This window comes from Sipha flava, unplaced genomic scaffold, assembly GCF_003268045.1.
Source record: "Sipha flava isolate LNK unplaced genomic scaffold, YSA_version1 172_pilon_pilon, whole genome shotgun sequence".
Taxonomy (NCBI): domain Eukaryota; kingdom Metazoa; phylum Arthropoda; class Insecta; order Hemiptera; family Aphididae; genus Sipha; species Sipha flava.
The window spans coordinates 725,639-743,695 of NW_020271951.1; the positions used below are offsets into that span (position 1 = coordinate 725,639).

Below are 18,057 nucleotides of genomic sequence, written 5' to 3' on the forward strand. Positions count from 1 at the left end.
GGGGGGGGGGTGAAAACGTACACGCATGTTTGTGCCCCTTCGGAGCTCGGCCGAAGAGTAAATCACCGCACGTTTATTTGTGCTCTCCCTCCACTCCACATAAGTGTTACGGTATCGTCCGTAATATTTTCCATTTCGGATGTGTATATCCGTCTGCAGTCCGCACACGGTATTTGTGTCAAGTGCTGGCACGTGCTGCAGCAGTTTCACACGTAAAGGTGGGCGAAAGGTCTGCGCAAACCCTCGTGTTTCGTCGACGAAACTAACAATCCTTAGGCGGAGGACGGAAACAGTTAACTCCGATCGATGTTGTATACAGTACGGTTAAGGATTGACATACGTTTTACGTATTTCGCTTAAAAATCGCCACGTAAAAAACTTTTACAAATAACTTCTTTTTTTTTTTTTAAACCAAATTAATAATACTCGTAATTATGCTTTTTACCGCATTTAAATGATAAAGTTGAACGTTTGCCTAAACATCCATCGTAAACCTAGAACACAGGCAGCACCTAGTTATTATCATTGTACAACACGTACATATTATGATTTAATTTTCATTACTATCGTGAGAACCTAATGGATGATGATGCCGTGGGTTATTTTTAATGAAAAAAATAAAAATAAAGAAATAATTATGTGCCGTACATTATGCCCGTACATAATATCATAAAAAATATTACGAGAAATAATATTGTACAACGTCGTAAACTTCATAATCCATTCAAAACTAAATAATATTGATCTCAAACGCTTCTCGGTGTTACATTTTTTAAAGTTTATTCATGATTAATATTCTTAAACGTTACAAATAATAATCACATACTTACCGCTTGCATTTAGTATTTGTAATCGTTTAAACACGAGTTTGCAGATAATAAATAATTTTATGAATAATTATATCAGAACAATTTAAATCGCATTCAAAATGTCCGACGCAACCTTATTCGAATATAAGTTCATTAAAACTTTTCGTTTCAGTGATACTCTGGTAAACTTATTTACACCCTTGCGTTTCCACAATACTTAAAAGTACATAACACTGGCAACAATAACATTAAACCGTACTTAATGTATAAGCTCGTCAACTGCACAAACGGATTATATTTAATTTGCTGTATTTAAATAAGTATTAACACACGCCCACTTGAATACTTTTCATTTGTTAACGAGAATCTCAAGTTTATATTCATTTTAATGATGTCGAATGTAATTAATTGTATTAGAATCAAACGAAATTGTATTATAATGTTAGAAAATTTGTCACTCGTAATACATTATCTAACTCGTTTACAAAAAACGGCGTCCTGTCAGAGCACCGTATCGAATCTATGCAGTGATTGCTTCAATGCCGCAATGATAATAAAATACTCAGGGTACATACACCATGCTAACCTATAACTTCCGGGACCTAAGTCGCGGTTTGAAAAATTAAGACTTCTTCGTTTCACAAAATTATACTTACTATGACGCCGTATTATTTTAATGTATATAAATATATACGTAAAATTAATATAATTATTATATTATTATATAAGTACAAACAATAGTTAAACGATTTATATTAACTTAACATTTACGTTATCGAAAGCGGAGGAACAGGAAAAAAATCAGTAACTAAAACTATTATAATATTATTTTAGATGCTGAGCAAAGCCATATTTTCTTTTTAAAATTATTGGGCTACCCGTTGAAAATCGTGAGCAAAATTATCTCTTGAAGAGAAGGAATAGACTAAGTGATTTTAACAAATACGTAAGGGAAATAATACGATTGATTTGATCTTGATATATATATATATGTATAAGCTATTATTTTATTAAAATAAACAAATGAAACAAAAATTATATCAATACAGGATTTACGAGATCGCAAATAACCGGTTTTAAGCGTTCGTTCGTGCTGCTAAAAAATGCTTAACTACATGGTAATTAATATAATTTGCATAGGGTACGATTTTTACGCGTTGAAGCGATTCCCTGCAGTCCCCTTCCACGACTCAATCCCCCTGCATCCTGTGTGTGATTTTTACGCTGCAGAGGAGCGCACGAAAACATTGGTCCATGCGGTTCGACCCTCCCCAAATTGTACATATACATATCTATAAATGTATGTATACCGTGTAAATATACTGCAGCGCACGAAGGGCCCGACCGTCAAATGAAGCTTAATATCGATTAAATCGAACGGGCGGCGTTCGTTTTAATTCGTCAAGGGTCATTTAGCACCGAACCGACTTCAATGCGCACTCGCCGCTGGCGTACGCATACACCTACGGCACGATATTCCCCTATGACTAATTGCCGTTTAACTACGGTCCAAAGTACGGATAATACACACACACGCGCGCCCTGCACAGGATATTATAATATCATTGTAACGGTGTACGTATTACAATAATAATAATAAATAATAGCTCATCGGTCGTATCGCGGAAATTGTCGCGCACGCGACCAGCAATAAAAATACAATCCGTATAATATATTATTAATAATAATAACAATAACAAAAACAGTATTGTACAATGCCGTACACTATTTCGTGCACTACGCGCCGGCGTATCACTGCAAGTATCATCCCCCGGATTTCGTTTTAGCTCGTTCTCGCTGACCCCTGCGCACGTGATGGTGATGGGGGGGGGGGGAAAGGGAATGTTAAAAACGCTAATCGTTTTCGTATGCGCGCATCGAAACACGCCTACACGGTTGTTAAGTCGTGACGAAACGTAGGTCCTGCCCGGCGTTTTCGGTTCCCACGTCTCGGCGCCGCGACCAGTCACGGTAATACAACAAAACGTTCTAGACGCGCCGAGTCCCACGGCCCGGACTTGGGCAGGATTCGCGCGGTCTCCGTTTGTTGCGCACGCCCATGGAAATGCGGAACGTAATAAATATTAGAATAGATATTCCCCCCCCCTCCCGACCATTTAATCGCGAAAGCGCCGACCATCGCTTCCTTCGCGAAGAAACGACCGCGCAGGAGCAACACTACCGGACAAGGGATTTGTGAAACATGGAATGCGGTAAGAGAACAGTACCGTTTCACGGGGACCGAAACGAGTTGCTGAAATGTGATAAATAAATTACGTACATTGTGCGAACAAAGGCAAATTAAAAATAAAAAAAAAATAAAAAATTACGTACATATCACAACCGAAAAATGGTTTTTCACGTGCGTCGAACTATAACGGCTGGCAGAAGATCGGGAGCGATCTAAAGTTGTAGACCAACCAAACGGATCAACGAAAAAAAAAACCCCTCAATAATAATACACGATAATATTACGAACAAGAACATAATATTATAAAGGCGTCTTGTATAGGCAATTGTAATACGTATATGTAACAAATCCAACGATTCGGCGCAAAACGCCGTAGGCTACGAATTAAACATATTGAATTATGTTTTAAATCAAATCAACTTTACTTTTATTTATATATTAAATAAAAAGCTTGAAATTGAATCCATAAAAATAAATTAATATATCAAAGTACAATAAAGTGTAGCAATAAAATATTTTCAAAGTATACGATACAACAAATTATTTTAATTTGCTACTTTTTATATTTTTAATTACAATTCATAAACGGAAGAAGCACAATTTTAATGGTTTGTAGAATGGAGCTAACGAATGAAGTCATTTTTTGGAAAGAAGTATTAACTATTTTCCCACTGACAGGTGATTTTCTACACTTACACACAATAACATCAGTTTATTCTCGCATATAAAACTTTTATTTGATCACACTCTTTATAACTATTTAAAACCAGCTTCCAGGACGATCCCGTGCGCACGACGTAGACCTCCAAACCTCACTGCCAGTATTTTAAACTTTTTCGGTAGCCCTCTAAAGGCTATTCGTATGGAGGAGGAAACGATACCACCACAACCAATATAACTTACACACATATATAAATAGGAAAATCATAATTTTTAACAGAAGTAATTAATCTAAATGCTGTTAATCGGAAAAATATGAAATTATTTGTAAAAAGTAAAAAGTACCACAGTTAAATTTAAACATATTAACAATAAAATATTAAATTAATTGTTAAATAACAAATCAATTGGTAATAATAATATAATTATTATTACATGTAGTGATAAATTTTTTTATTAAAATAAAATTATAATTACTAATAATTGAATTAAAATTGAAGAATACTTTAATATTTATATTTAACTTTTTATATGAACGTAATTAATAAGTTAATAGTAATTAAAATTAATTCAAAATGTTTAGGTAGTTCCATTTAAAGGTAATTTTTTTAATTCCCATGTAATTTATTTAGTGGAGGATGTCACTTTTTATCATATGAACAGTTGAATGGATAATTATACAAGCATTAACAATACAACATACAAATAAGTATCAGTGGTGAGAACTCTTAAAATATATTTTGTAGGAAATAAATATTTTCTAAAATAACAGTTCTATTAATATCCTTTGAAAGTAATTCATTTTTCTCCTTTAGTAATTAATTTTCAATAAAGCTACGTTGAAACCATATTTAATCAAACATATATTAATTAAAATTGTTATAAGTAAAATAATAAACATTTATGAATTGGTCTGTGTCGTTTGATATCATCTAATTATATCTACTCACAAAAGTTGTTACAATTTTATTATAGTTATTATAATACAACCAAATAAACTATTAATTTTCAAAATTAACTTTTCTATAACACTAAAATATTTTTTTACATGCAAAACGAATTTCCTAGTTCAGTAGATCATAAATCAAAAACTTTTTTTTTATAAAGCTTCAACACTAATCAAATATGTAATAACCAAAATACCTGATATATTTTTAAGACTAATTAAAAAATAACAAAAATACTGCAGTGGTGAAAGAAAATTGAATTTAAATAATATTTTTTAATAGAATACTATCTCAAACTAAAAATAAATTTAACCGACATATATTTATTAATAGGGCTCGGAACTTAATGCATTCATGCGCTTAAAAAAGTACAAATATGCTTTAAAAATATGTACTTATATTTTATTTTTGTACACAAAATTTTCATTTGCACAAATATTTTATAAAATTTTAAATATAAAAAAACCAAAATATTATAAATAATTCTGATTAATAAAATAACAATAATAAATTAGCATTAAAAGTGTTTCTTGAATAAAAAAAAAAAAATCCCCCGAAAGAATGTTCAATAATCATTGAGTTATTTTCCTAGAACAGTATTTATAGAAAATCATATTTTGATAGCATCTGTTCCTATTTGATAGTTTTATAATACTTAATTTTAGATAAAGCTAGCTGTAGTTATAATTTATAAATATATATATATATATATATATATTATTTAACCAATAGGGGAAAACATTGTTTTTAATGTCAAATATAAATTTTAAAAATACGATACAAGAATATCAAGAAAGTTCTCTCAATTGGATGTATTTTATTTTTTTATTTTTCAAATTTTCATACTAAATCATCAAAAATTATAAAATATGCTCTAAAAAATTGTAAAATCAAGAAATGTGCTCTAAAATCTAAAAATCACTAAATATGCGAAAATATGCACTGTAAACTTTTGATATGTTTTGGAATGAATTTCTACCTCACTTAGCAATTCAATGGTGCAAAAAAAAAATGTAAATGCAATAACTTCCGAGCCCTATTTATTAATTTTACTTCACATTAAATTTACTATTTTAAAAACGATTTAATATAAAAAATTTAATTAATTAAATAATAATATAAGTAAATTATTTTTATTGTACATTATAATATTTAATAATAAATATATTCAAATACTTTTGAACGAATATGAAAAATTAACAATTACTGTGTGACTAATCTTTTAATAAAGTACCTAGGTACTTCGGAATAATAAAATTAAAATGTGGAAAATAATTTAACTATAGTTTAAATTTCTCAAGTTAAATGTTTAATTACAAAAATTGGATTTACCTTAAAAATAATAATATCAAACACTATGGATAAACATCATACAAGTATAATAAATAGTAACAGGTAAAAGTACAAAAAATTCTAGAACGTTTTAAATTATTTACAGTTTTATATTGCTATGAATTGATGGGTATGCTATTATAATCAATGTAATCAATGAATACAATAACATGACAGGGTACCATAGTTTTTACTTTGACTTCTATTTCAGAGTTCAAAAATAAAAAATAAGTCGAAATGAGTTTGAAATGATGAATAAAATCAAATTTGCTCGGTTGCACATTGATATAAATAATAAAATGTACATAGCATATTGTAGACAAATTAAATTATAATTATTTTTACTGTAAGAGGAAATAAAATCGTAAAATCATGACATTCGTTCAGTAAAATAAATAATAAAAATTAACTTAATAATAATTAACTTAATGATAATTATACTCGTGGAAATAGTTTTATTCTCCGCGGTAGGTGAACGCAGCGTCAACAACGAACACGATTCCGTTAAGGATGGACAGCCAAGCTTTGGTCAAGCCGGTGTTGACATAGGACGATTTCAATGCAAAGCTATTGTAGTAGTTATACGACATTACTCCAGACGCGATGTAAAGAGCAGCACCGATCAACACGAAAAACATGTCCTAAAACATAAGTTTGTAATTATAAATACATTTATCAATAACTAAAAAATGTTTAACATACACACAAGTGCAGAACATCTACGATATAAGATATACATAAAATGTAAACAAATTTGGGTCGAACGATGTTGAAAACATGTGGCGAAAAATCTTATTGGTCTTAGATTGAATGAAAAATAAATTATTTGTTTAAAAGTTAAAAACCTTATAAAATTCAAAACTACTTGACCATTATGCGAACAGTAATGAAGTAAACTTCTATTTCGGTTGTACAATACATCTTTAATCACAGTAAAAACATTAAAAATGACAATTTCAAATATGCATAATAAATTGTTAGATGCACAAATGGAATGCTCATGATATGTAAGCAGTATATTTATTTTTTTTTTGTATCAGAACATAAGTTACTAAAAAAGAATAGTTTAATCAAAAGGTATAAAAACAAAATATGGTTAAAACTGGGTAATACTTTCAAGTACATATCTATTCTACAGATTACCGTCGATATTGTACACGTTTATAGGCGCGTACACAAAAAAATATTTTGGGAAGGGTTTTAGATTGCACATTTTCATAATAATATAATCTGTATACCAATTTTACTATATAAAAACATTTAATCATTTTCCTGAATTTACATTTAATCATTTTCCTGAATTTCGGGAGGGGTTTGAACCTCTAACCCCCCCCTCCTTGTGTACGCGCTTGCACGTTTGTGTAATTATATCTGCGCACATATAAAACGCGTAAATAATATTGATTATCGTCGATTGCGATTGTGTCGAATTTTCATCAAAACGCATACCCCTTCCAATACTAACAAATATAACGCGGTCCATAATGATAAAAATTTTGAAGATAAATGTAATATCTCTCATATTTCACTTTACTATCAAAATATTTATATTTGCGTGTTGTTTGAATTACAGTTAACTTTGATATAATGCGTTTGATATATCTAATTAAAAAAATGATTAATTATAAACTGGTCCAACTTATTTCCCGTTTAAACTTTTCCAACATTCCTTTCGTTACCAAAAATATCTTTTCAGACCAACAAAAATATATTATATTGTACATTTTATCCTTTTTCAACAATACAGGCTTTTTAATCAAATCAAATATTTTATTGTGTTTCTTATTTAGAAGTAATTTAATTACTATCTTGTATTTCATGGCACTTAACTGTTGAAACTAATTGTAACACAGTTTAAATAAAAATAAAAATAAAAATTTAAACTCTGGTTAACCGTTGTAAAAAAAATAATTAAAAATAACTAGAAGTAAGAAATGTATTTATAGTAGTCAATGTCGTATTATTAATGATATATACTAAATACGAATTACGTGTTTTAATGATTCCTGTTTTAATGAATTTAACAATTAGTAAATTTGAAAGAAACGCCGACAGAGTACGGCACAAGAACACAAATACAGTAAAAAACAATATTATTCAATGACATCTGATAAATTGCGAGTATTCGTACATATGGTATTTAAAAAATGATTTATAACACGCGTACAAATGTCGCACTTATCACCCTTTAGAGTAAAACATATGGTTAAAAGTTAGTCAATCATCAAAAACAAACGAATGGTTTTTAAATATTTTTCCTGAAAATCTGAAACTTACCAATCGAGAGCTTATCGGTGTTCCCGTGAAGAGTCCAATGAAAATACCAGCCAATATAATCACATAACCAACGTAGGTTCCGGTAGTGATCATGACGGAAGTGGCATCACCGCCAGGGAAGCTGTTGTAATGCAGGACGAAAATTATGATCGTCAGAGCCTGTAAAAATATTTAAAAAAAAAAATTGTGATTATTATACCATTCTATTGCGTACCCTCGCAGGATTTTCGATCCCCAGCTAATTAATTCTACTTGGATATTAACTATATAGACTATCGTCTATTTAATACAGTTTATTTCAAACGTTTACGAGTATATTTTAATGGGACAGAAACGAGGTTAATGTTATAGTAGACGTGTAGATTAGCATATTTACAATACACTGCAGGTGTTATATCATAAATTATATATTAGACACATATCTAGCAGAACAATTGTAATAATTTATCCGATAAAAAGCAATACAAAAGGCACATACGCATCGCTTTTAGAACACCACATCACACTAGCGCAAACAAAACGCATTTATTATTGTTTTGTTATTCGAATACGTTGTTATATTTGGACGTAATACGAATAAGATTTGATCGAACGTGATTGATTTTAAGTTAAACCTTTATTTACCAGCGGTTTTGTACTAATAAATACGTAAATACGATAAGAACCAGCTGGGATTTAATAAATCTGAACTTTTGAAAAGTATTTATAATATTCTTATTTTATATGTACCAATTATAAACTAAAGGATACATCCTGCTCTGTAAACATGTCAGACGCGCAATAAAAATGTATCAACGTTCTTGACAGCTTCCCATGTATTGAAAGTTAGTAAAATAGCTGGTCTAACATCTCACTCTTTTATGTGTACGTCGTAGTAGCTTCATGCTCGATAATAATATTGTTAAAATTAATTTTTTAAAAAACCTAACGTCTCTTAAAGACTGGCGATGTTGCGAAGAATTATCGACGGTGGTTCAATGACTAAAGTTGTAAACACGTCATAAAAGCAGCATAACGGTGTATGCGTTTCTATTGCCATACATAGGTTACCGCAGTGATCCAGTGGTACAAATATTTGTGTCAACGAGAAAATGTCTAAAACGAGAGTAAAACAAACGGAGAAAATAGAATAGTGTCAAGGATCCATCCTCAATTCAATTCATACTACGCAGCTTTCACAAAAAAATACACGCCAACGCCGATAGAAGTAATAATAATTATTACACTTCCAACGGTACACATAAAAACAATGCGCCGAAACGACTCATGGTCGATTCTATACATGCTTAAAAATGAATTCGTGTATGTTTCGTTTTTAATTTAAGAATGATGAAATCGAAACGATTATAAAATGATGTAGCAGTGTTTCGCGCTTGTAAGAGTGGGCCCATAGACCTATGCATTAAAGTTTGCGAACATTCCGAATAGCAAATATTTACAAACATAAAATGATTCATCGCTATCGAGTGGTATGACCTTGGAGATATTAAAACTATTACTTTGTGTGAAACACGCGTATAATGTGTACTTTGAATTGTCTCCGCAGGCGTACAGTTACGGTATTATATAGTTTATTATATAGTTACGGTACAACTAAAACACGCTGTCGAGTTGCGATTTTGACTATAAGTAAAAGAAAGACCCTGGAATTTAGAGAATTCTCTGAATATTTATTTTACCAATGAGACCGGCTCTATTACCGACCAAGGATTTTCATTCTATTTAGGCAACATTTTAAATAAAAAAAGTTCCCATTTCTCACTGTAAAGTTTTTGTATTTTTTTTTTTTTTCGTAAAAATATTATATATATTGAGTAATTGAAAATTCTAATATTATTAGGTAGTTTTATTTCTTCACAAGTTAGCACAAAAAAAAAAAATGAAATACAATTAATGACTACATACTCCGTAACACATTTTGAACGATAAAACTACTTTTTCGTGGATCCTATGAAATAAATGAAGTTTTTTGAATTTCATTGGATCTATTCTTTTTTTAAAAACAAAATGTTTAAGATATATTTTTTTGCTTAGAAGAACATGGCAATTTTTTTTTATTACTATTTCGCAGTTGTAACATAAAAATAATTATGGGACATAAAAATGAAGTAGAATGTCGTAGTATATAATCATTGAAAATATAAGTGTTAAAACATCGCGTGCCTCTGGCTGGTATAGCACCATTTTGACAATTATCATAAATTGTAAATCCAAACAAACCATATAATATTGACTCATTAATGCTAATACACATCCTAGAATCAATATGTAGTAATACATTTTTGCCCACGGATTGTGATTTTTTTTAACTTTTAACTGCTAGATAATAATCTCCGATGATAACTGATGTAATAGTGAAATTCTTAGTTTACAATATTTTTTCACCAAGCATATTATGGGTCATATAATACAAATACAAGTTTACTCGTGAACATGTCCATCTTGCCAACGTGACTATCTTTCTATTATTAAATACGCATTACACTAGTGGATAGGCTCCTCCACTGGTTACTAAACAGTTCCTAGTTCACGACGCACACGCACAAAATATTTCAAACATCTAATATAACTCAACAGAAATTGCAACTAAATACAATAAACTATTGTGACAAGACCCTCATGAAAAGATAGAAAAATATTTTATAAAGTTACATAACAACTAAGTATTTATATTTAACTTAATAAAAACAATTAAATAATTTATAAATTTCAATGTTTAACTATTTCACAACAACCTATAAAGGAGAATAATAATTATTGAACGTTCAAACTTTAGCTAAAGAATTTCTATTTATTATAAAATAATTATATGAATCAAAATGTTTTTTCTTTCAACAATTTAATATATCTCCTTATATATTATAACTTTAAATAAATAATAAAAATAATTTGTCAATAAATGCAATTACATTATACTCGTTTTACTATATTAAGAATGGTTAGGTTAACTAACCAAATAAGTTGACAATAGAACAAATAACATTTTTAATAAAAACAAGTGGGATGAATTGAAATTTTAACAAGTGGGATTTCATCATTTTTTCTTCTCGTTCCTTGTTTAATTAAATAAAGAGATAACCTATCTACTTAATTATCAATTTATCCAACTTGATTCAAATATATGACTCACAAATTAGTAATAAAAAAAATATATATATAAATATAACGTATAATTGACTCGTGTAACACTAGAATATATACTTATAAGTTATAACGTATTAGTCATTGCCTACATGAAGTCAAAACATCCACACACACCATCACTACTTATTTGTACGATGTACATATTATCTTAATTATGATTGCCCAAGTCACAATTTTCATTTGAAATATTATTAATAAAGAAATATATTTTTCCCACGCAACGTTATTTAATTGTTACTACCTATGTATATAGTTATCAATAATAAACGTTACTTATGTAGTTAATATAATTATAAGGTTGTCCGCGATTATTTGACCAAAATAGTACATCTGCCGCAATACACACGATACGATCAAGGTACACTATGTTCGTGGGTGACAGTTAATGATATCTACAAAAGGACTCAAGAAGGACAACTCGCCTAGTAGGATTGTATACTCCGGGTCAATGAGAAAGTTCCGAGTCAATGAGTTTACAAATAGAAACGTTTTTGGATACACTGCACTATAAAAGAAATCATTTCGGTAAAAAAAAAAAAAAAATGACCAACGACCCCGATGAATTACAATTACTTCCAACATACATAGACACTTGAAAGTTAACATTACAAAAATATGCAAGTGATTTCTCTGAACAAATGATAGAATAATAATACAATAAATCGACCATTATTCGCCGTTACAGTCGTTTACATATAGAATATTATCGTCGTGCCACCGGTACTAAATAATACCTTTGTAAAGCAATAAAATACGAAACAACACTATGTCAAAGTATACAATATTAATGGAATGCACACACGCTATTCAAGTGTTAAAAAGCAAAGGACTTGCCATATAATCAATTATTTTTAAAAAGTATGCAGTCATGAGTACCTATTTCTGATGTATTACATGCCGTTTACAATATTAATATACGGTAAAATTAATCTTAATAAACATATATAAATACTTACGACTTCCAAAAATTTAATCATGGTAATTTTGGTGATGGCCATCTTGTTTTAGTAGAATTATAGTTTTTTTAAATATCTGTAAAAAAAAAGTTTACAGATCATTATTACATTTCCAAATAATATAAATATTTAATACCTTTAGTAAGGTCTAAATCATATTATTAGGTATACTGTGTAAACATCAAAAAAGTAATATGACTGCTTTTAACAATTCAATATTATATAATGTCAACAAAATAGTATTAATGTATTACAATAAACAAATATTGAATTAATATTTTATATCGGCTGGCTTTTCGGTTGTTATGAGTATACCCCCACCTATGTATGAATCAATTATGTAATAAATTGTTCACCATAAAGTATTTGTCGAGCAAGTCTAGTGTTCTGTTAAAAAATAAACCATGAACCACATCCGCGTAGGCAGCCTGTCGGCATGTCTCGAATAGGAGTGGTACACGCGTGACCTCCAAGAAACATGGATTAGATCATCGTTTAAAAAAATAAAAACAAACTTAAAAAACTGAAAATTAATTTCAGAAATTTATCAGGACATAAAATGTTATTGTTGAACGGTTTTAATTTCGTCTAAACACAACTCCTGTATTTTAATATGGTTTAATAAAACCTTGTGAATTATTTAAGAAAGGAAACAGATACTATACTCCGACTTAATATTTGGGTTATCCTGCGCGAAGGACGACCAGGTGTGGTTGTGTTCCATCGTGAGACTAGTGCGCGATAAATCAAATTTATGTAATATAACATTTAGTGGAAGTCGTTTTTTAAAAACAAAACTGTATTCTCATCTCATACATATAAAATATGTACAAGATTCGCTCATAGATATTGTTTTAAAACAATTCACTTAAAATAAAATAAAATATTTATTTAATTAAAACTGAAAATTAATTAATTATTTATTTTTAATATTGATATTTTCGATGAGTACTATAGTTATTTTAGGGCAGTAAATTTATTCATAATTTATTTCATTTTTTTTTTTTTTTTTTTATATTATTTATTTAATAAATTTATATTTTACACAATATTTATATCAAAATATATTATCGCGAATGTTGAGATTAAGAATTGTAAATTAAAAGATGATCATTCTTTACAACGATGTTTATGTATTTTTGATTTAATCAACTTCAGTTACCAACTATTTATTCAAAAAAAAGGTTGCATTTAACATAAAATTATTAAAATAAAATCCATTCCAATCGCTGTAACCATGAGAAAAAAATATAAATGGGTTAGGTGAATTATATCAGCTATATCCAGTGGCGTATAAATAACTTTTGTATGGAGGGAATCAGTTGCAAAAAAATTATTATGGAAGGAAAATTCCTAAACCTAAGTACCTGCACATTTCAATAATAAATAATAAAAGATATATATATATTGAATGTGTCAAAATAATAATTTACAATAAATCCTTGTAATATTTTTTTGTTTCCTTATAATTTCCTTACATTAAGAACACTATTTTATACAATTTTAAAAAGACCTATGGGAGGGGGGGGGGGAATCTGACCACCAAATCCCCCCTTGTATACGCCCCTGTCTATATCTAATTTTTCAAATATTTGTTATCAACAAACAGGTTTCTGAAGGGTCATAACTCATGATGAGTCACGAATATTTTTAGCCACAGACATCCTATACATATAGATTAAGCATCATTTGACTATACTTACATTTTAAATTGTATATGTCTAGAACGACATGACGTGTAACCTAGCAATAACAATAATGACCTTATAATATGGCCTTCGACTAAATGAGTCATTGTGATAGATTATTAATTCAAGTTATGGTTTAAAAACATAGATAAAAATTTCGGGCATTTTAAAAATATTGTCTATGTAGATATAAAAAGTATATTACAAAGTACAACTGTATTTTCAAAAACCTTAATTTCATATTAAGAAAATGTTTTATGTATGACAAGACCAAAAATTTGGAAAATTCCAATAAAATCAAAAAAATTGTAAATATAACTTTAGTTTAATATAGAGTTACGATTATTTTAAATTTATTTTTCGTAATAAAAGCTTGTTTTATTCGCCGATTTTCTAACTAGCAGCAAGAACTGGTATCATAAATTCCAACTAATGATAGAATGTTATGATACTATTCAGAGCCGTCCTAAGGATTTTTAGGGCCAGGTGAAAATTAATTCGGGAGCCCCAAAATCATCACAATAATATAGGAGTATAATAAAAAAAATACACACAAAGTTTGCAATATGTTGGTAAATATAGTTTACCAAACTTCAGCTAATCGCCAATTAAAACTATGAAATAACAAGAATGATGCTAGCTAGTTTTGTTGTTACACAAATGTAATTTATGACTTAAAAGTCCATCAACTAAAGATTACAACACATCGAAGTCCGTATAGATTAATTTAAAACATTCAAAAATATTTAATATTAAAATAAAGATAAACATTATTTATTATTGCACCGAATCCAGTCGTTAGTGATTAACAATTGGAGTTATTTAACATATTATATATATATATAATTTTAATTTGCAATAATATTATAGTGATCTATTGTCTTTACTGTAAAAATATTGTTCGAGATTTCAAGAAACCTTGTTTCCAAAGTAAGACACCTAAGTGTTTATATACTTTTTTCAGTTTTGAACCGATGATAGACTTGTATTACTTCCATGGCAAAGTATTTATATACTTAAAAATTTGGGTATTAGTTCAAATACTATAGATAAATAGAAAAAATAGTGATTCACGTAAAACACCTATTGAACAAAATCGGTTCACCACATGTAAATAGCTCATAATAATAAATAATCAATAGAGTTTGATATAAATAATTATATTTATTAATCCGTTTTAACGTTATTATAATGATAAAATTACGACGTTTTTACGAGTATAATGGAATCTACATATATGTGATATTAACCATTATATTATTCATATAACATAGATAAATTACCAACATTAAAAATGAATTTATGTAGAAGTGATGATATTAACTAGTCGATAAATGTATTATTTTTAAGGTATGTTTTTTAAAAAAAAAAAGCGATTTCGTGTTTTAAATGCCAGATCCTAAATTACATGATTTAAGAAATAAAAATCCCACATTTTTTTTTAAACAATCCCTTATTATTTTAAGTTACAAGTAACTCGATTTATGTCACTAGCCAATTGACAGTTTACTGTACAACGTGAGTTTAAACTATAATCATTCATTTAAAACGACTAGAAAGTTTATTAATTTTAGAAATAATCAATAATGAAACGTTATACAATTTAAATTTTATATTGTTTTAAACTGCTCGCAATACAATATTGTTGCCATTGGATCTAATTTGTTAGATAAAAGCAATAGATTGCTATATGGCTAGATACTAAAAATAATTACTATTTACGTGTTGTTATGTGTACTCATTGCGTTGTCGCGTTTGTAGGTACGCACACTGAAGACGCTTGAAAGAACGCATAAATAAATAAACGACAAGACCCATTGAAAAACAATGAATTTGTCGGCCACGCTAATCGAGAGAAAATATACTCGTATACAAGGAAAAAATGTTCGAAATTCCGAAGAGGAAAATACAATAATATCAATAAATTATAGCTAACCCCGAATGCACGAATCGATGAAAAAACTACAGATGCAATAAAAATTAACAACTCACCGAAAACAGTGACGGCGGCAGGAACGTCAGTGGCAGAGTGTTGTGCTGTTGGCGACCGGCGAACAGCTTTTCTACGATATTATTGTTTGCTCTAATGTTTTGAATGAGCGCGGCGCAGCGATTGGTTTATATACGACCGCGCGATGTCGGAGGTTTCGCATGTGGTGGGAAAACCGTTGTCGCTCGGTTTTCGTTCAAAACAAAACGACGGTCAGAGCTGTAATCATATTAAAAGTACATCGTGGAAAAACGAGTGAACGCGGAACATGATTATAGTGTAATCGGATTGCCCGCACGCATAATAATAATACGCGATAAAACAGTTACGTTCAACGTTGAGGGTTTTGGAAATGGGATAAGATTCATAAAAATTACAAGATTATAAAGCTGGAACCCACGTCGGATACGGATAGAATATTGTTTTTGTTTCGCTTTGAAAAAGATTATTTAAAAATATTATTACTAATCATTTGTTAGTATGACCCTACCATTAGCTACAGGTATTTTGTCATTGATGAATAATTTTTATAAAAGTCTCTAAACCTTACCTCAAGTTTTAAGAGCCATATATACATATACATACAAGCCCGGATTAAGACCTTCAGGGGCCTATGGTTGTGTCCCCCCCCCCCAATGAAAATAATTCTTTAAAATTTTAAAAAATTTACAATAAAACAAATTCAAACCTTTTTATAATAAAATATTAAAAACATTTTATTTGTTATTATGGTACATACTAATCGTATACCTACAAATAAAATTAAGTATTTTATGTATAAGTATTTTCATTGCTTTTTGTGTAGCAAATGCTTTTAAGGTTTTATTTTAGATACAGCTATAACAAAATATATCCCTTTTCCCCATACACAACCTGGCCATGTGCCCCCATTAAGCTCATGGTGGTCCGTTAGTTTAAACAAGATAAATATAAAAATATTTTTATAAGTACTATTAAAAGTATATATTACCACTCAATGAAATACCGAGAAGACTATGGACCCTCTATATACGCAGGTCCCTTGACCTCCCTTAATTCGGGATTGTATGTATATATACATAATTATTATTGCATTCGATCTATCATCAATAATAAAAATCACCTTGATGACTGATGTTCATAATGTTAATATTATATTTTCATTATATTTTTAGTATATTATAAATAACTGTACAACGATTCGGTTTTCAACTTAAATCATGTCAATAACTGCGTTTGTTTCAGCAGTCTAGTGGATTGGAGTTTTTCGAAACCAAAGCTAATCGAAAATCAGTCGTTGTTAACCATATAAACAGAACAACGGATATCGATATGACTAATAATAACGTACCATTAAAAAAATTGGACCTGGACCAAAAAACTAGGAGGAAAATATCGATATATTTACAACTTTATTTGTTGCTCTGTTCCTCGGGCATTCACGAAATTTAATTTGAACGATATTTTCAACGTATACATGACCGTGTTATAAACGCACTATTGCCATATCAACATAATCCCATAGGTATAATTACTACGACAATAACGTAAGACGTATGCACTATTAGCGCTGGAAACTGCGTTCCTAATGAACGAATATTGGGAGCACGGTATATATACACGTGTACGGTTTAGGCTTAGAAATTAGAATTAAACGTGCGTGATAATTTTCAAAAACGCGACTAAACATAATTCAGGGAATATTATTTTTTACGGTGATAAGACAAATATTGCTGAACAGATTCATTATGCATACGCATTGATTTCAAAATATTAACAATCGTTAACCCTTTATTATGTTTTTCTTTATAGAACACCATTATAGTACACGTTAAGGAGATGTTATAAAATACAAGTGATAATACATCTAAAAAAAATATTGATATGAATACCATCAGTATACATGACCACTTGGAAATTATTGTTTACGTATGTATTTTTGTTGAATATCGTTATTTATAATATACAAAATGATGCAATACACAATGCTCACTAAAAGTTTTTACAAAATGAATGTCTAAAAATATAAAACCATTAACATTAAAGAGCACATTACGACGGACAAACTAAATAATTTAAACATT

General features: G+C 29.4%; 1 protein-coding gene across 1 annotated transcript; it reads right to left on the minus strand.

Annotated features, from left to right (window-relative positions):
• Nucleotides 1–6,028: 6,028 nt before the first annotated feature.
• On the minus strand, nucleotides 6,029–16,104 carry LOC112680052. Its single transcript, XM_025550045.1, has 4 exons — nucleotides 15,997–16,104; nucleotides 12,317–12,392; nucleotides 8,217–8,375; nucleotides 6,029–6,580 (listed from the first exon to the last, which is right to left on the minus strand). Exons 2-4 carry the CDS (start codon nucleotides 12,356–12,358, stop codon nucleotides 6,395–6,397), a joined length of 387 nt encoding a protein of 128 aa, XP_025405830.1. The 5' UTR covers nucleotides 12,359–12,392; nucleotides 15,997–16,104; the 3' UTR covers nucleotides 6,029–6,394.
• Nucleotides 16,105–18,057: the final 1,953 nt, after the last annotated feature.

Bases quoted from the DNA above. Each gene is read 5' to 3' on its own strand.
- LOC112680052 (XM_025550045.1), bottom strand. From the start codon at position 12,358: ATGGCCATCACCAAAATTACCATGATTAAATTTTTGGAAGTC. The intron at 8,376-12,316 runs GTAAGTATTTAT...ATATTTTTACAG, and splicing joins TGATTAAATTTTTGGAAGTC to GCTCTGACGATCATAATTTT. The intron at 6,581-8,216 runs GTAAGTTTCAGA...CTTATGTTTTAG, and splicing joins CACCGATAAGCTCTCGATTG to GACATGTTTTTCGTGTTGAT.